The sequence below is a fragment of the Triticum urartu genome, chromosome 1A, assembly GCF_056163025.1.
Source record: "Triticum urartu cultivar PI428250 chromosome 1A, HENAU_Tu73, whole genome shotgun sequence".
Classification (NCBI taxonomy): Eukaryota; Viridiplantae; Streptophyta; class Magnoliopsida; order Poales; family Poaceae; genus Triticum; species Triticum urartu.
The window spans coordinates 498,786,739-498,806,376 of NC_141873.1; the positions used below are offsets into that span (position 1 = coordinate 498,786,739).

At 46.8% G+C, this 19,638-nt stretch overlaps 1 protein-coding gene, 1 long non-coding RNA gene and 1 pseudogene across 2 annotated transcripts; 1 reads left to right on the forward strand and 2 right to left on the reverse strand.

Moving 5' to 3' along the window:
• Positions 1 to 571: 571 nt before the first annotated feature.
• Positions 572 to 11,601, reverse strand: LOC125522278 (uncharacterized). Its single transcript, XR_007289711.2, has 4 exons — positions 11,243 to 11,601; positions 10,858 to 10,948; positions 4,235 to 4,829; positions 572 to 1,020 (listed from the first exon to the last, which is right to left on the reverse strand). It is a non-coding gene; the product is annotated as an uncharacterized LOC125522278 (long non-coding RNA).
• On the forward strand, positions 4,569 to 10,728 carry LOC125522267 (uncharacterized). Its single transcript, XM_048687346.2, has 4 exons — positions 4,569 to 4,707; positions 4,795 to 4,876; positions 5,336 to 7,542; positions 7,674 to 10,728. The coding sequence occupies exons 3-4, from the start codon at positions 5,484 to 5,486 to the stop codon at positions 10,529 to 10,531; spliced, it is 4,917 nt and encodes a 1,638-aa protein (XP_048543303.2). The 5' UTR covers positions 4,569 to 4,707; positions 4,795 to 4,876; positions 5,336 to 5,483; the 3' UTR covers positions 10,532 to 10,728.
• Positions 11,602 to 17,250: 5,649 nt separating the features above from the next.
• On the reverse strand, positions 17,251 to 19,638 carry LOC147991953 (uncharacterized; annotated as a pseudogene).

Consider the following 19,638-nt stretch of genomic DNA (forward strand, 5'->3'; position numbering starts at 1 on the left):
ACTCTCCCCTCTCGTTGCTATGCATCACCATGATCTTGCTTGTGCGTAGGAATTTTTTTGAAATTACTACGTTCCCCAACACTTTTGACCATGACCTACTTAGGGGCACGATGGGGGTGGTTTTGAGAGATGAAAAAGGTAGGTTTATCGCTGGAGGAAACGGGAAGATTGACTATTGCGAAGATGTGTTGATGGCGGAAGCCTCAGCTCTTAAATTTGGTATAACATTGGCGCAAAGGGCGGGATGTAATCGCCTTATTATTAATTCGGACAACCTGGAGGTGATTGATACCATGAAGAACGCAGGACAGCCGGCGGGTGTGGCGGCGGCAATTTTCGACAATTGTTTTCATTATGCTTGTGACTTCGTTGCTACTAGATTCGAACACTGCAACAGAGAAGCAAATAAAGTAGCTCATAAGCTTGCGACTTTAGCTAGATTTTCGTTGATTTCTAATTGGTTTGAGGAACCTGTAAATGAAATTGTAATGACCCTCACAAACGATGTACTTGCTATCTCTAATGAATAAAGTTTTCTTTTATCTCAAAAAAAGCCAAGTCTATGTGCTAGAGTAGACGGCATGTGTGAGAAAACCTATCTTTCAGCCTTATTTCATGGCGGTTTGGATTCTTGGTGGCTAGTACAATTTATAGCAGAGAATGGTTATGTGCTCTCTGCTTATCGAAAAAGGCTTTCACCCCGCTTTATATATAAAGCAAATTGCCAGAGCACAACCACGAAACAAGGTTCAACCCATGCACGCACACGCAGGCACAGAGGCACACACACAAGGCAGCAGACGACACAAGTACGGGGTACTGCTGAGGGCACACCTCAACAAGCCCTACACAACACACATGCCCAGACCCAGCACCGGGTGGGGCAGCCACAACAGGCTAATCAGGCTCTGGCGGAGGCGGTGGAAGCGGCGGAGACAGACGACGCGCCATCGAGCGAAGGTCGGCGATGAAGGTGTTGACGGCGTCCTGGTCGGAAGGGCGGCTAAGCGGCCGCCAGAGCTGCAGGTAACCACACAGTTTAAAGACAACGTCAGTTGCACGTCGAAGGGGAACGCGCTGAATCACAAGCTTATTGCAGACCGTACAGAGAGTCCACGCGAGCGCGCCTACGGTGAGCCACCTAATGTGGTGGACCGAAGGGGGGATGGCCTCAATCTCCGCGAGGAGGTCGGTGGGGTTAGTGTGGCACCAATGGACGCCCACGGCCTCACGAAAGCAACTCCATAGGAATTGGTGAAGGAAATATGCCCTAGAGGCAATAATAAAGTTATTATTTATTTCCTTATATCATGATAAATGTTTATTATTCATGCTAGAATTGTATTAACCGGAAACATAATACATGTGTGAATACATAGACAAACAGTATGTCACTAGTATGCCTCTACTTGACTAGCTCGTTGAATCATATATGGTTAAGTTTCCTAGCCATAGACATGAGTTGTCATTTGATTAACGGGATCACATCATTAAAGAATGATGTGATTGACTTGACCCATTCCGTTAGCATAGCACGTGATCGTTTAGTTTGTTGCTATTGCTTTCTTCATAACTTATACATGTTCCTATGACTATGAGATTATGCAACTCCCGTTTACCGGAGGAACACTTTGTGTGCTACCAAACGTCACAACGTAACTGGGTGATTATAAAGGTGCTCTACAGGTGTCTCCGAAGGTACTTGTTGGGTTGGCGTATTTCGAGATTAGGATTTGTCACTCCGATTGTCGGAGAGGTATCTCTGGGCCCACTCGGTAATGCACATCACTATAAGCCTTGCAAGCATTGCAACTAATGAGTTAGTTGCGGGATGATGTGTTACAGAACGAGTAAAGAGACTTGCCGGTAACGAGATTGAACTAGGTATTGAGATACCGACGATCGAATCTCGGGCAAGTAACATACCGATGACAAAGGGAACAACGTATGTTGTTATGCAGTTTGACCGATAAAGATCTTCGTAGAATATGTAGGAGCCAATATGAGCATCCAGGTTCCGCTATTGGTTATTGACCGGAGACGTGTCTCGGTCATGTCTACATTGTTCTCGAACCCGTAGGGTCCGCACGCTTAAAGTTCGATGACGGTTTTATTATGAGTTTATGTGTTTTGATGTACCGAAGGAGTTTGGAGTCCTGGATGAGATCGGGGACATGACGAGGAGTCTCGAAATGGTCGAGACATAAAGATCGATATATTGGACGACTATATTCGGACATCGGAAAGGCTCCGAGTGATTCGGGTATTTTCGGGAGTACCGGGGAGTTACGGGAATTCGTATTGGGCCTTAATGGGCCATACGGGAAAGGAGAGAAAGGCCTCAAAGGGTGGCCGCACCCCTCCCCATGGGCTGGTCCGAATTGGACTAGGGAGGGGGGCGCCCCCTTCCTTCCTTCTCCTTTTCCCTTCCCTTTCCTTCCCTCCTACTCCTACTACATGGAAGGGCTCCTAGTTCTACTAGGAAAAGGGGAATCCTACTCGTAGGACTCCCCTAGGGCGCGCCATAGAGAGAGCCGGCCCTCCCCCTCCTCCACTCCTTTATATACGGGGGCAGGGGGCACCCAAACACACAACAATTGGTCCCTTGGATCTCTTAGCCGTGTGCGGTGCCCCCCTCCACCATAATCCACCTCGGTTATATCGTAGCGGTGCTTAGGCGAAGCCCTGCGTCGGTAGAACACCATCATCGTCACCACGCCGTCGTGCTGACGAAACTCTCTCTCAACACTCGGCTGGATCGGACTACGAGGGACGTCATCGAGTTGAACGTGTGCAGAACTCGGAGGTGTCGTGCGTTCGGTACTTGATCGGTCGGATCGTGAAGACGTACGACTACATCAACCGCGTTGTGCTAACGCTTCCGCTTTTGGTCTACGAGGGTACGTGGACAACACTCTCCCCTCTCGTTGCTATGCATCACCATGATCTTGCGTGTGCATAGGAAATTTTTTGAAATTACTACGTTCCCCAACAATTGGGCCGTGACACACACAAAGAATATGTGGTTCGCATCCTCTATTGTACCGCAGAGGGGACACATTCCGTCCCCAGGGCCATTACGTTTGAGCACCTCCACCCGAGAAGGTATCCGACCCCTAATCCATTGCAATAGGAATATCCTTATCTTGAGCGGCAGCTTGACGGCCCAGACAACAGTGAAAGCCGCCGGGGCCGTCGACGGGGCGATGGCCTGGTACAAGGACCGAGTGGAGAAACGGCTCGAGGGCTCAAGGTGCCACGACATGCGATGCGAGACCCTGTCTACGTCGGGGGTGTGGAGGGAGATGCACTCGAGCATCTCATCCCAGGCAGCAACATCTGGGGGACCAAAGGGGCGCCAGAACGCGAGGCGCCCAAGGTCCGAGAGAGCGACCTCGACCGAGATCCTAGGCTCCACCGCGGTGGAGAATAAATCCGAGAATCGAGCGGCAAAAGGGGCGTCACCCGCCCAACGATCGAACCAGAACAATGTAGCAGAGCCGGAGCCGATCGAGATGGACGAACCGATGCGAAGGACCGGAAGCAGCTGGATGATGGATTGCCAGAACTGGGACCCTTCGGAGCGCTGGCAAAAGGCTAGCGGCTGGCCCCGAAGGTACTTGTTTATAATGATGTCAAGCCAAAGCCCGCCCTCACCGTTGGCAATCCTCCAGAGCCATCTGGTCAGCAAGGCGATATTCATGTGTTTGGACGACATGATGCCCAGACCATCCTGATCACATGGCTTGCAAATGTCGGGCCAGCTGACCATATGGTATTTCTGCTTGTCACCCTTGCACTAAGGTTAGTCTGGTTGTCTGTTTTGTTATTAGGAATCGCAGCAATGCACCTGTCAGCTTCGCAATGCAAACGTTGCGATTGATCGGTAGGCTGATCACGGGACCTGAAGTTGGATGTTTGGATTGCGACTAAAATTGGCATTACCATCATTCTGGTCATGATTTTGGATGGTCAGCAAGGAATTGGTTTGCCCATACCCTTTCCCTCGGCGGTTTATTCTTCTTGCAAAAACCAAAACACGGAACAATTAACGTCAGCTTATCAAAGTGTGTTGTTACAGTTCAGAAGAAGAAGAAGAAAAACTATATTACATGCACATCACTATGTGAAGAGCCGGATATTCATTCAATTTGGCTCTGGCCAAAACCTCAAAATGAAATGGAAACATGCCAAAAACGTGAATTGCATAAAAGGCGTGGGGCATGGACAAGACCTGGCGTGCTGCTGCTGGAGTGGGAATCTCATACTGTACTGCACACGCACGCACGCACGCAGCGCCAAAGGAATCCAAAGGGGTTCAGAGTCATGTCCATCATATCCTGGTGAGAAGAGACTGAAGCAGATTCTGCAGTTTTGGGTGTCACTTTCTTCAGCACATGGTCACGGGATCAGACTGTACAAGAATGCATCAGTTACAAGGGGTGTTAGATGAACAGGCACCGGCAGCTGCCGCTCCACTAGGCACAGACCTCTGTCCGGCCTGCGCCGCTCTGCTAGATCGCCACCTTCCAGTACGCATCTGCGGTCACTGCCTTGAGTGGGCTGTGGGAAGGATGGATATGCATCGGCAGCAGCGAGAAATCAGTTCAGAGTTTTACTGATGGTCAGGAAACTTGTGTTCAAGGAGCAATCCAACGGCAGACTGTGCTGCAGAGAAGACGGCCAGGTGGGGCACGCAGGTGCAAGGTGATCTTGTGCTTCATTTCCTATCCTTCTTTCACGATCCACGGCCGCGTTCCTTTCATGGACTCATCTTGTTCTTCTGTATTTCAGTCGGACAATCTCTTCTAGCTTTCAGGGCAATGCAGCTTCATGCAGAGGAGAAATGGGAACAATTGAAGCTAGTCAGTTGAAGGTAGTGTCTCAACAACACATAACTCAAGTTTCCTCTAAATGGTTGATGCAACTCACAAATATACATTGCTATGCTAGCCAAATATTTCACCTGATCACAGTTTTGGGTTGCTCTGAAGCAAGACAATGATATGCACTGACTTTGACTTAGAAAGAAAGAAACATGATTGCCTTAGCTCATGTAGGTAATAACACGGGTCTAATTTGAACATTTATAACATCGTTCAGCACTAATTCAAGCTGTTGCCAACTTCTGCGGGCCCTGACTTGGTTTGCTAACAAAATAATAGATCAAGGCAGCTCTTGTTTTTTCCCAAACAGACACCAAGTCTCTTATGCTATGTGATCACAATTTTTTCTGCAAGTACTGAATTTGACTCGTGCTATTCGTAAGAGCTGTGGAATTTTTCTCCAGCCTAAAAGATCTGTTGTGTCATGTTTTTCTCACGTGTGTGTGCAGGAAAATAATGCCCATCAGGGCCAAAACAATTAAAGCCAGTCAAAAGAATCAGTAGAAATCTTGAAGGGGGAAGAGTGTATGACCCGAACTCACAAGCAGAAAGAGCAGCAAGATAAATAAAATCAAGCATCGGTACAGAACTAATCTGATGAGCAAGAGAAAAAAGGAAGAGCGAGACCATCAGCGCAAGAGGCCACTAAGTGTAACAGATACAGACCTGATGGGAAAAGGCAAAGGAAGAGATGCCCTACCTGCCATCAGCTATACAGATCAACAAATACCTTTTTGGAACTTGCGTACAAATCATCAACCATTGCAACTCAAGGAACCATGCATGTGCAGGTGCCGAATTTGCAAGGTGTTACGAGGAAATTCAAATCATCAACCATTGCAACTCAAGGAACCATCAGCTGTACACAGTGCAGTAACTGTGAAGCAAATTACCAAACAAAGACAAGAAAATGAATTAGCAAGAACAGCAAGGATGAAGAGGAAACTTGTGTTGAAGGAGCAATTCAACACAAATACTGGTAGTAAGATATGGAATTTTGAGGAGGCAGCTATAAGAAAACAACAAACACTGGGCTGGAGATTGCAAAAATTATGCACTTGCCAACGTTGCCACACGTTCGGGGCAAAATCAAATTATCAACCAGCACAAGTCATGGAATCATCAGCTGTAAACAGTGCAATAATGGCTGACCAGATGATGAAACTAAGACGCCAGGACGACTTAACAAGAACGGCACGAATGAAGAGGAAAGCACGAATTCAACTTAATAAGAGCAGAAAACGTGCCAGAATCAATAATGGTGAAATAGACAGGGTTGACAATTCTAATGCCAGTAAGATATGGAACTTTGGGGGGCCAACATGCATCTGCCAGCACTGCCATGCACTTATGTGGCATGGAGAAAAACTACAATCTTCTAGTAGCACACAACCATCCTTTGGACAATGCTGCAAACAAGGGAAGATTATCTTGCCGCCATTTAAAGAACCACCGCCTTACCTTACAAGTTTATTGACAAGGGGTGGAGGGGAAATATCAGCAAACTACCGAAAAAACATTAGGTCTTACAATTCCATGTTTGCGTTCACATCAATGGGGGGAACTTTGGATAAGGAAATAAACAAAGGGCGTGGACCTTATGTTTTCCGACTGAATGGTCAGAACCGCCACCAGATAGGAACCCTGCTACCTGAAGAAGGAAATAAGCCTCGTTTTCAACAGTTGTATATCTATGACACAAAGAATGAGATCCAGAACAGGATAGAAGCATCAAGGTCTGGTAAACGTGATGCCTCACTAGATGAAAAAATTGTCAGTGGCCTACTAACCATGCTCGACAAGAATAACACATTGGCACAATCGTTCCGGATGGCAAGAGATAGATTTAAAGAAAATGACTACAATAACTTGACTCTAAGGTTACTCGGTGATAGGGATCAAGATGGGAGACAACACAACATGCCATCAACATCAGAAGTTGCCGCGTTGATAGTCAAAGATCCAACCCAAAGATATGGACGTGACATTGTTCTTGAGTACAAAGATAAGAAACCTAAAAGGATATCAGAAATCCATCCAAAATTCATGGCCATGCAATACCCGTTGCTCTTCCCATATGGAGAAGATGGTTATAGACTTGGAATAAAATACAACAAAAGGAAAGGTTTAAGTAACAAGAAATACATCAGCATGCTGGAATACTATGCATATCACCTCCAACAGCGCCCAGGCCAGTCGATGTTAATGCTAACGTGTGGAAATCTGTCAATGCAGTTTGTGGTTGATGTCTTCACATGCATCGAACATAATAGGCTCCACTGGATCAGACAAAATCAAGGAATTTTACGAACGGAACTTTATGACGGACTACAGGATGCATTCAGAAAAGGAGACACGCGGACAGAACAAGTAGGGAGGAGAATAGTACTCCCAGCAAGTTTTACAGGAAGTCCTCGAAACAAAGAGCAAAACTACCAAGATATGATGGCAATATGCCGTTGGGCTGGACAACCCCAATTGTTCATAACATTCACATGCAACCCTAATTGGCCAGAGATTCGGTTGATGCTAAATGAAGCTGGGAACCAGAAGCCAGCAGAACGTCCTGATATTATAGTTCGAGTGTTCATGCTAAAACTGAAAGAGCTAATGTCTGATATTAGCAGAAAACAGCATTTTGGAAAGACTAAAGCAAGTAAGTATTTGTAAATCATTTCCCGCAAAAAAAGAGTATTCGTGAATCATCACTTATCACTTTATCAGTATCAGATGCTTGCATTTTTTTTCATGGCCAGTCATTTACTAACACAAATTTTAAAAATGCAGCCGTCTACGCAATAGAATTTCAAAAGAGAGGACTCCCACATGCCCATATTCTAATTTTCCTTGAAAACGGACAAAAAAGTCTCAAGCCCTCACAAATTGATGAAATAATATGCGCTGAGATCCCGGACAATGACAAGGATCCAGAAACATTCAAAGCTGTCAAGAATTTTATGATGCACGGACCGTGTGGAGAGGCAAATCCAAAGTCCCCGTGCATGGAGAAATATATGTGCACCAAGCGCTTTCCAAAAATATTTTCTGAAGAGACGATCATAGATGAAGACCATTTCCCACGATACAGGAGACGAGACAATGGGCGACAAATAGATAAGGGAGGAGTCAAAATGAACAATGGTTTTGTTGTACCATACAACAAAGATCTGCTGGTGAAATTCCAAGCGCACATAAATGTGGAGTGGTGTAATAAATGCATGTCAATCAAGTACCTCTTTAAGGACATACACAAAGGAGATGACCAAGCAACAGCACTGGTTCAAGAAAAAGTACCATCAAAGACTGATGATGAGATTAAAATGTACCTAAGATGTAGATACATAACAGCGACTGAAGCATGCTGGCGAATATTCAGATTCCCTCTGCAATACCAAGAACCATCTGTTGAGAGGCTAACGTTTCACCAGGAGAACAAGCAACTAGTAATTTTTCCTGACTCCAGAAACCTAGATGAAATCATTAGACACCCAAGATCAGGTGTCACTATGTTTACCGAGTGGATGGAGACGAACAAAAAGCATGAAGATGCCAGAGAATTAACATATTCAGAGTTTCCTACAAAATGGACATGGAATCACACAGAAAAGAAGTGGACACGGAGAAGAGGAGGAAAGAAAATTGGCAGGATCTACAATGCACATCCTGCAAGTGGAGAAAGGTACTATCTTAGAGTTCTCCTCAACACTGCGAAGGGTTGCATGACATTTGAAGACATCAGGACAGTCAACGGAATTGTGCATTCGTCATACAAATCAGCATGTCGTGCGCTAGGATTTCTGAACAATGACAATGAGTGGATTGAATGCATCAAGGAAGCATCCAACTGGGCATCTGGGGTGCAACTACGACAATTGTTTGCAACTATACTGTGCCACTGTGAGGTTACTGACCCAAGGATGTTATGGGAATCCAACTGGGAGGTCCTCTCTAAAGACATACAGCATACACCAAGCTGGATCTTGGACTTTCCAGCCCCCTTCAGTCCTTCACACAAAAGGGAATGCAGTTTAATGGAAATTGAGAAGCAAATGGGACAAGCTGGAAAATCACTAAAGGAATACCCTGGCATGGAGCTACCAAATATGCCCGGGTTACATGAAACTGAGAAAAGGCTTATAAATGAAGAGATGAACTATGACAAAGACAAACTGAAGGGTGAGCACGTGCAAATACTAAAGAATCTAAATTTTGATCAGAAGAAGGCCTTTGATGCAATAATAGAATCAGCTGATCAATCATTAGGGAGAATAATATTTGTGGATGGCCATGGTGGGACAGGTAAGACATACCTTTGGAAAGCTATCACAACAAGGCTAAGATCAGAGGGGAAAATCGTACTTGCAGTTGCATCTTCTGGCGTCGCAGCACTTCTGCTTCAAGGAGGTAGAACAGCACACTCAACGTTCAATATTCCAATCAATCTGACAGATCAATCTACATGCTACATCAAACAAGGTTCAGATGTGGCGGATTTATTAATGAGGACGTCACTAATACTGTGGGACGAAGCTCCAATGGCAAACAAACAATGCTTTGAGGCACTTGACAAGAGCCTAAGGGACGTGCTGAGGTTCACAAATGAGAATAGTTGTGCCAAGCCCTTTGGCGGCATGACTGTTGTTCTTGGAGGGGACTTCCGACAAATCCTCCCTGTTGTGCCAAAAGGAGGACGGGAGCACATTATAGATGCATCAATCAAATGTTCATACCTCTGGCAATATTTCGAGGTATTTAATCTGACAAAAAATATGCGGCTCAAATCTCTATCCAGTGATCAAGCAGAGCAGCAGAAGACTGCGGAATTTGCGGAGTGGATACTACAGATTGGCAATGGAGACACATGTTTACTAGATAAAAAGGACTATCTAAGTATCCCCAGTGACCTGCTGCTAGAAAATAGAGATGATCCAAAAACAGAAATCATCCAAAGTACCTATCCTGACCTGCAAGACAATCTCTGCAAACACGAGTTCCTGGAAGAAAGGGCGATACTGTGTCCATTGAACGAGACAGTCAATGAAATCAATGAGTATATTATGAGTCAAATCCAAGGTGACAAGGTGACGTACCTGAGCCATGACAGTGTGAGCACATCGATGAATTACAGCCATGAAATGGAATTGTTGTATACTACAGAGTTTCTAAACAAGTTAAAGCATCCGGGATGTCCAAAACACCTACTTGAGCTCAAAGTTGGTCTGCCAGTGATGCTTCTCCGCAACATCAATCAAAGTGCAGGGCTGTGCAACGGTACTAGAATGATAATCACAAAACTTGGAGAAAGAGTCATCGAAGCGCAGATCATAACTGGAGCACACGTCGGTGCTAAGGTGTGCATCCCTCAGATCATCATGTTGCCATTCGAGCCTAAATGGCCATTTGTTCTAAAAAGAAAGCAATATCCTCTCTCTGTGTGCTTCGCGATGACAATCCACAAGAGCCAGGGACAATCTTTGAACAAGGTCGGCCTCTACTTGCCCAGGCAAGTTTTTGCTCATGGGCAACTCTATGTGGCAGTCTCCAGAGTAACAAACAGGCATGGCCTGAAGATCCTGATCACTGACGACGAAGAGCACGCAAGCAAAGGAAAGGCGAAAAACATAGTGTACAAGGAGATCTTCTAAATGCCTATCTGTAGCAGTGTAGTACTGTTCTATGTAGACTGTAGTAAATAATGTTATGTCAAAATTGGCCGTTCTGCTGTTCCGGCCATTAATAATCTAGTGTTCTAGAGCACAGTTGCAGCGCAACTGATGCCAAGACTCTCAACCGCGGATATGTGCTTTGGTTAATCTCATGTGTTACCATCTATTTGCTCAAATATCTGTTTTCGTCTCATCACTCAGACTGGATTACGGGTCAACAATTCGAGGTTGCGTCCGAGCTCACACACCTCGAACAGTAGAGAATGGTGCATTGACGCAAAAAAAAGGGGAGGCGGTTGTAGTACCGGCGCATTGAAGTTGATTCGCACGAGGGCGGAGTGGATGGCACGTTGAATGTGAGTCACAGCTCTGGCGGCGGCGGTGAGTTCCGGTGGGCTGCGCCGAGTCAATGGCGGAGCCAGGAACAATAGTAAGCACCGGGCCAGAAACAAATAAATTCAGTAACATGGGAAAATGTGGGCACTTATAGCTACTCAAAAACACATCATAACATTCCCTTAGTTCTACAACATGAAATAAAATTGACATAAAAACGAATCAATTTGAGTACATACACTGATTAAATCCATCGATTATTTTCAGTTCAATTTCACTAGTTCAGTACAACGTTCGAATGCAGAGGAAAGACAGGGGCTAATCAAATGCATCAATTTGGCAGAAAAAAAATACCCAATCTTGGGCGCAGCCGCGCAGCAGAGAGGCAGCAGCAGCACGAGTGCACAACGGCACGGCGAGTCGGCGACAGGCGACAGCCACAGCACACAACAGCACGGCGGCTACTCTGGGGCTCTGCCGCTCTGCGCTGCAGCTGTGCAGCACGGCGAGCCGGCCGCTGGCCGGGGCGGAGCCTTGAAAGGCAACTCGGCTCGGCAGTAGGGGGTCGGGTCGGAGCAGCCAGTCAGCAGGCGCAGGAGGGAGGGGGACGCGTGGGAAGGCCGGGTGGGACGGAGACCGGAGGGTGGGTGACGGCGGCGCCGGCGCGAGCGTGTGCTCTGGGCACACCGTGCAGCATGCGTGTGGTTCGGGCCTTTTTTGGTTGGGATGGGCTGTGCTGGGCTCAAATCAAACTGCTGGACCAGCAGAAAATATAGGCTGTTCCTATGAGCCGCTCGTTGCGGCGAATTGCTGAGCGGACGCACAGGCGCGACTCCAGCTGGGCCGGCCCATTAGCGCAACACAGTGAAAAATCCCAAAAAAATACTGCAAGCGGGAGGGATCGAACATGGGAGCTGACGTTGCTCCCGCAGCGAGTATAGCCAACAAGATAGATAAGATTTCAGGTTTCACAACGGCGCGCGAAGCTAGAAGTTATGTAGATCCGAACATTTTGTCAAATTCCGAACTCTATCATTATTCTGAAAAAGTGTTTTTCGTAAAAAAGCGAACACTTTTCAAATTTGAGCAGGAAAATAAATAGCTCGAATATTTTTTGAATATGCGAAGAATTTTTTGATAAAACGGAACACTTTTCTGAAATCACAAACATTTTTTAATATGTCAACAATTTTTTGTTAAAGGGAACATTTTTTTAAACTCTGAACAAAAAATTGGAAACGCAAATATTTTGGAATCCGTGAACAATTTTTGAACCAAGAACATTTTTTCAAACTCAGAACAAAAATACGAAAATTAAAACATTTTTAAAAATTTCAAACATTTATTGAAAAACATGATCAGTTTTTATGAAATCAAGAACATTTTTTAAAACTGTTAAATATTCTCAAAAATCAAAAAAGGATCGGTGAAAATAAGCAGAAAACCGAAAAAAGAAGATGAACATTTTCAAATTCCAGAACAAATTTTGGATACGTGAATTTTTTTTTTTTGAAAATTGAAAAAAAATGGAAACTCCTCAACAAAATTGGAAAATGTAAACATTTTTAAACATTTGCAAACATTTTTTGAAACTCCCAAACAAATTTAGAAATAGACACATTTTCGAAAATTGCAAACAAATTTTGAAATGGAAACAATGTTTGAACCTACCGAACAAAATTGGAAAGCACACACATTTTCTTGAAATTGTGAATGAATTTTGAAAGAGGAAAAAAAATTCAAACTCCTGAACAAAATTCGAAAACGCGAACATTTTAATAAGAATGGAGAATATTTGAAAGGTGAACTTTTTTTCAAATATGCAAAGATTTTTGTAAAAAATGGAGAATGGATTTTTGAATTTGTTAACAAAATATAATAACAGAAACATTTTTTAAATTTCTGAATAACTTTTTGAATTTTTGAACAAAATTTGAAATTCTCAAGAACAAGAAAGAGAAGAAAAATGAAATACAAAGAAAAAGATAAAAATGAAGTAAAGAAACAGAAATACTGAAAAGGAAATGTTTTTTTAAAACACAAACATTTTCTGAAACTACGGAAGAAATTTGAAAACGTGAACAATTTTTGCAAACACAAACATTTTTTGGAAAACAAGAAAGTTTTGAAACTCCTAAATTTTTGTAAATGCAAACTTTTTTATAAATTTGAGAAGAAAACTCCGAATATTTTTTGAAATAAAAACGAAAAATAAAGAAGAAGAAACAGAAAAAGGAGAAAAATAGAAAAAAGAAACAGTAAAAAAATAAATTGAAACAGCAAAAAAACGGTTCAGGAAGCTTCTAGAAAGTTCCCAAAACCGAAGAAAGCCGGTTCAGGAATTCCTGGAAGGTTCCCAAAACCGAGATGGCATAGAGGTGGGCGGGCCGGCCCAGGTCATCCCTCGCTGGCGAACCTCTGTACGAAAGCTCGACAAGACGCAAGGTGCGTCAAGTAGGATTTTCCGGAAATACCCCACGCCCTCCTCTCTTCTCTTCGGCGCTGCCCCCACGCGCCCATTTGCGCCGGCCCATGAACGGAGCAAGACGCCCCCTATTTTCTTTTTTAGTTTTGTTTTTTTTTCATTCTTTTTCTTGTTTAAATAATTCGGGATTTCAAAAAAGTTCTAAAATTCAAAAAAATGTGAATTTTGAAAAAGTTCGTGGAGCCAAAAAATGTCCTTCAATGCGAATAATGTTCACGAATTTGATAAAAATGTTCGTGAATTTGAATATGGGCGACGCTACGCGTCCGCCGGTCGATGTTTAGATTTTATCCGTCGCCGCGAGGGCCATTGGATACCCGAGCTGATAGCCGTCCGATCTAGTGCCCGCGTTCCGCATGCCCACTCGTTATTCCCGCAACAAATGCTTTGTTGCAGAAACAACACTCCTGTCGCTGGCTCCGACAGAGCTGCACCCCGCGCGGCGCGGCGGCCAACCCACCGCAAAATCTGCCCGCCACCGGCGTGCGGGAGCTACTCCAGCGCATCATATCGTGTGTCAGATGGTTGGACCTGACACAAATTGAGCTCACCGAGGGGCCCTGCTTTGAGCACAGGTGCAACCTCTACTCCGGCATGGCGGCAACGAGCTCCCACGCCGGAAACTCTTTTGCGATTTCTGCAACTGAAGCTATGTTTCTGAAACACGCATCGTGTTGCAATTCTTGGCCTTGTACGCTCTATGATCGTGTGCTTCTTCAACGCTTTCTGTAACCGGGCATATGTTTCTGAAGCAGGAACCTTATTGCAGAAAAAAAAATCTTTGATTTTTTCTGAAACAAGACATGTGTTGTAGAAATTTTCTAAAAATAGACCCTGTTGTTGAAAAAACAATTCACCCAGAATAGTTTTTTATTTCTGAAACAAGGTCTTTGTTGCAAAAAAGGATACACACCTGCTGCTTGTGCAGCCGTCAGCAACCTCAGATCTCGTCGTCATCGCCATCACGGCTGGTCTGCCGCGGTTGCCTAGCCGCCGTCGACCACCCAGTCGCCGCCTCTGTCCCAACCGCACGGTGTTCCGCCTCCTCACTGCTGGATCTAACCACCACAGAGCCCCGCAACGAGCGCTCTGTTGCAGAAAGCGTTTCTGAAATAGCAGCTCAGCTGTAGACCCGTGCGCGTGGGTACGGGTGCTATCGGCCGTTGGATCAAAAGACGATCCGACGGACATGGAGCTGACGGACGTGGGCTCGAGATCGGCCGACAGAAGGTAAGCCTTTCCCTTTGAATATTGATGAACATTTTTTATTAGATGAACAAACTTTGATTTGATGAACATTTTTATGAATTTGAGGAACAAATTCTCAATTCTAGAACATTTTTTGAAATTTTTATGAACTTTTAGAAAATGGATTAACATTTTTCAAAATTGTGGTGAACAAATTTAAGATACGATGACTAATTTTGGATGTCACAAACATTCTTGATTTAGATGAACATTTTTTTAATTCAGTGAATAAAATATTCAAAAAAACGAGAAAAAGAAAAAACAAAGAATAAAAATAAAATAAAAAGCGAAAGAAAATAAACAAAAACTATAAAACAAAAAGGGGCAATGGAAAAAAGAAAATGAAAAAGGAGAAAAACCCGGCTTAGGAAGGACCTTCCCAAAACCGGACATGATCTACGTGGGTCGGCCCACTTATGCACAACGGGGAGTGGGGCAGGGGTATGCGCATGGTCGCTTCGTGACAGCCTATGCGCCGAACAGGAGCTGCCCCGGCTTGGGCCATGGGTGACCGGGGACCAGCGCTGCCCCGACGACTGAGAAAGTGGTGCCGACCACGATGGGGAAGGAGATGGCTGAGGGCAACTAACCGGAGGTTCCGAGAGTTGCTACAAAACTGGAGGTTTCTAGACTAAAGAAACCTAACTGGAGGCTATCCCTTGCGGGGACCTCCTCCAGGGCTTAGAGCACGCGAAGTGGTGTCTTATCTCCTGGTGAATCTCCTAGTCAATATAGCTCGACTTCAGGGGGTGTCTGATCTGGCAGAGACTGTGTGTTTTGTGTTTCGAGTGCAATGTACTAATTGGAATTTGTAAAGTGCTTGATTGTTGAGTGTCCTTATAGAATACAGAGAGGAGTACATAAATAGGGGAGCCGGGCGCAACCGCGACAGGACGTGGGGAGAGACGATCGTGCAACGATCGTGCAATCCAAGTGGGAAGCGAGTCCACGCTCTAACACCCCCCTGCAGTGTCAGCAGCGGCGTCGACGACGTTGAGACTGGAGCGTATGTCGAGGAAGGTTGTTGTTGGAAGCCCTTTGATGAAGATGTCGGCAAACTGGGCGGAAGTAGGAACATGCAGAACTCGAACCTCACCTAGAGCTACCTTCTCGCGAACAAAATGGATGTCTATCTCGATGTGCTTAGTTCTACGATGCTGCACGGGATTACATGACATGTACACTGCGGAAATATTGTCACAATAGACAATAGTAGCATGGTGCAGAGGTCGGTGAAGCTCGCTGAGTAGTTGTCGAATCCAAACAGTCTCCGCCACTGTATGAGCGATCGAGCGATACTCAGCCTCCGCAGACGACCTGGAAACAATAAGCTGCCGCTTCGACGACCATGAAATCAGATTATCACCCAAATAAACACAGTATCCCGAGGTAGATCGACGTGTATCTGGGCATCCCGCCTAGTCTGCATCCGAGTAAGCTGTGAGAGAGGTTGGAGAGACCGTGATCAAGAGTACCTTTGAGGTATCGAAGGATGCGGCGGACATGGTTCATATGTGGAAGACGTGGGTCATGCATGTATAAGCATGCTTGTTGAACATCATAGGTGATTTCAGGCCTTGTGAGAGTGATATACTGAAGGGCGCCAGTAATGCTACGATATAGGGTGGCGTCAGGAACGGGTTCTCCAGCGGAAGACAATTTGGCACCGGTCTCAACAGGTGTGCGTGTAGGATGGCATTCCAGCATGCCGGACTTGGAGAGCAGCTCAATAGCATACTGGCGTTGGGAGAGGAAGAGGCCAGCGGAAGAGCGTGAGACAGCTATACCAAGAAAGTGGTGAAGATGACCGAGGTTAGTCATGCAGAATTCTTGGCGCAGAGAAGAGATGATGTGAGTGAGAAGAGAGTCGGAGGAGGCCGTCAACACTATGTCATCAACATATAAGAGTAAATATGCAGTGTGGGTGGAAGAGTGGTAGATGAACAGAGAGAAGTCAGAACGTGAGGGAATGAATCCGAGACTCTGGATGAATGAGGCAAACCGCTGAAACCAAGCTCTGGGTGCTTGCTTAAGGCCATACAAGGATTTTTGGAGATGGCAGACGTGATCAGGATAGGAAGAGTGGGAAAACCCAAGCGGCTGCCGGCAGTAAACGGTTTCAGTGAGAGAGCCGTGTAGGAAGGCGTTTTTGACATCGAGTTGGTGAATGGGCCAGGAGGAGGAGACGGCTAAGTTGAGAACTACACGGATGGTGCTAGGTTTGACGACCGGAGAGAATGTCTCGTCGAAATTGATGCCGGGTTGTTGGGAATCGCCACGACAAACCCAGCGAGCCTTATAGCGGGAGAGGGAACCATCCGAATGGAATTTGTGACGAAACACCCATTTCCCAGAGACTACGTTGGCACCAGGAGGTCGAGGAATGAGCGACCAGGTGTTATTGAGAAGAAGGGCATCATACTCTTCTTTCATGGCTTGGAACCAGTTTGGATCGAGAAGGGTTGCTTTGTAAGAGGTGGGAATGGGGGAGATAGGAGATGTGGAAGCTGTGAGGTTGAGGCGATCAACAGGTTGGGCAAAGCCAGACTTGCTGCGTGTGCGCATGGTGTGGGCGTTACGAGGAATGGGAACGGGAACGGCAGTCGGTGGCATGGAGGGGCCAGCTGAATCAGAAGAAGGAGTCGGGATTGGTGGAGTGGCGGGGCCTGGAGAGCTGGTTGGTGGAGTGGCGGGACCAGGTGAGCTGGTTGGTGGAGTGGCGGGGCCCGGGGAGCTGTGTGGTGGAGTGGCGGGGCCCGGGGAGCTGGGTGGCGGGCGATCCGAGAGATCGCCGTGGCTGGGTTGGTCGGTTGCGGAAGCGGTAGTGGGTGGCAAATCTTGGGCATGCAGTGGGTGAGTAAGGTCCAGATGAACAGCGCCATGCACGTCAACAGCGCCATGCACGTCAATCGCTGAAGAGCGTGGTGAAGGGGTGACGGCACCGGAAATTGGGGCAGAAAAGTTTGGGGTAGCGTGAGTGGCGAAAGGAAAAATGGTTTCATCAAATGTGACGTGGCGAGACAGAATAACACGACCTGTAGGAAGATGGAGGCAGCGATGGCCTTTGTGGGAATCAGAAAAATCAAGCAAGACACAGGGCAAGGAACGAGGTGAGAGTTTGTTATCAGTAGTGGCAGATAAGTTGGGAAAGCATAGACATCCGAAAATACGAAGATCGGCGTAGGTGGGTAGGGCTAGGAAGAGAGACTCATAGGGAGAGAAGCGAGGACAAGTTTTGGTGGGCCGGACATTAAGTAAATATGTGGCATGCCGAAGCGCTTCAACCCAATATTGAGGAGGCATGGATGCGTGGATGAGTAGGGTACGGAGAATGTCGTTGATCGTGCGAAGTGAGCGTTCAGCTTTCCCATTTTGGGGCGAGGTGTAGGGACATGAAAACCGGAGAAGAATGCCGTGGTGAAGAAAAAATTCACGGTTGCGGGTGTTGTCGAACTCGTGACCATTATCACATTGCAAGAAGCGAATGGGAAGAGAGAAGTGAGTGAAAACGTAACGCTGGAAGTTGACAAACAAGCCGTGAACACCAGATTTCGCTCGTACGGGAAAAGGTCCATATAAAGTGAGAATAATCGTCAAGAACAACAAGATAGTACTTGAAACCGGATACACTAGGGATAGGTGACGTCCACAAGTCACAATGCAACAGTTTAAAAGGGAAAGAGCTACTGGTAGTAGAAGAACTAAAAGGCAGCCTAACATGCTTGCCTAATTGACACGATTGACAAAGAGACGAGTCATGAGAGTCACGACTGTAAGGGATCCTAAACGCGTCGAGGAGGGTGGTTGTAGTAGCATGGTTGGGGTGGCCGAGCCGTCGATGCCACAGACTGATGGAGGCGAGCATGGCGTGGGGCGAAGGAGTGGAGGTGCCATGGACGGTGTACATATCGCCCGAACTATCAAAGCGCGCCAGCTCCATCCGGGTGCGAAGATCCTTCACAGTCAATCCAAAAAGGGTCAAATTCCACAGAAACTTGGTTATCAATAGTGAAACGACGAACTGAGATGAGGTTTTTAATGAGGGCAGGAGCGACTAGAACCTCGCGAAGAAGAAGAGGGGAGTGAGAGGAAGGGATAGAGGAAGTGCCGACACAAGAGACAGGGACAGTGGAACCATTACCAATAGTATTGGAGGGAAAGAGAAGAGAGGGATGAATGGAAGAAAGCGAGCTACTAGATGCAGACATATGCGCAGATGCACCAGAGTCGAAGATCCACTCGTTACCTGCGTCTTGGGTGGTGAGAGAGTTCATGGCGGCGATGAAGGCGGCCTGATCCCAGGCCGGCGCGGTCGAACATGAAGGAGCAGCAGCAGCAACGGGTGGCTAAGGTGGCGATGGCGCTGGTGATGCAGCGTGCTCCCAGGTTGATGGTGTGGGCACCCCGTAGGGGTACAAGGAGTGCGCCGTTGGCGCCGCCACGGCCTGGTACAGAGGAGCATAGGCGGTGTAGGCCTGCTGTGGTGGACGAGAGCCCAGGAGCCCAGGAGCGCCGGTGGAAGGGCGAAGGCCAGGCACCCAAGCGCCGGTGTAGGCCGACGGAGCACCGTACGGGGAGGGTGCGGACCATGGCATGGGCCAAGCCTGCACGAGCCCCGTCCAGGGATCGTGTGGAGGGCGCCATGTTGAGGGAGCCGGTGAGGAAGGCGCAGGAGATGGTGCAGCGGTTGGCGGTGCAGGAGTAGAGCTCGACGAAGAAGACGCCGATCCCTGCTTTGGTGGCCGATAGATCGGGTTTTTGCCCTGGTAGTTGGGGCTGGGGCACCACCCCGGCGGCGGTTGAGGTGCTGGAGGCGCCGGAGAGGAAGCCGCGGACGAACCCGCAAGAGTCGGAGCAGGGCGAGCCGAGGTGTGGAAGAGGGGAGGCGTGCTGACCTTGCGCGCCTGATTCTGCTCCTCATCTGGAGCATGGAGCGCGCCTCGGCGAGCGTTGGCAAAGGTCCGAGCATGGGAATCAAGGTCGCCTGCTGGGCGAAGCGGTCGTCGAGGCCACCCAT

Bases quoted from the DNA above. Each gene is read 5' to 3' on its own strand.
- LOC125522267 (XM_048687346.2), top strand. From the start codon at position 5,484: ATGAGCAAGAGAAAAAAGGAAGAGCGAGACCATCAGCGCAAGAGGCCA. The intron at 7,543-7,673 runs GTAAGTATTTGT...TTAAAAATGCAG, and splicing joins TTTTGGAAAGACTAAAGCAA to CCGTCTACGCAATAGAATTT.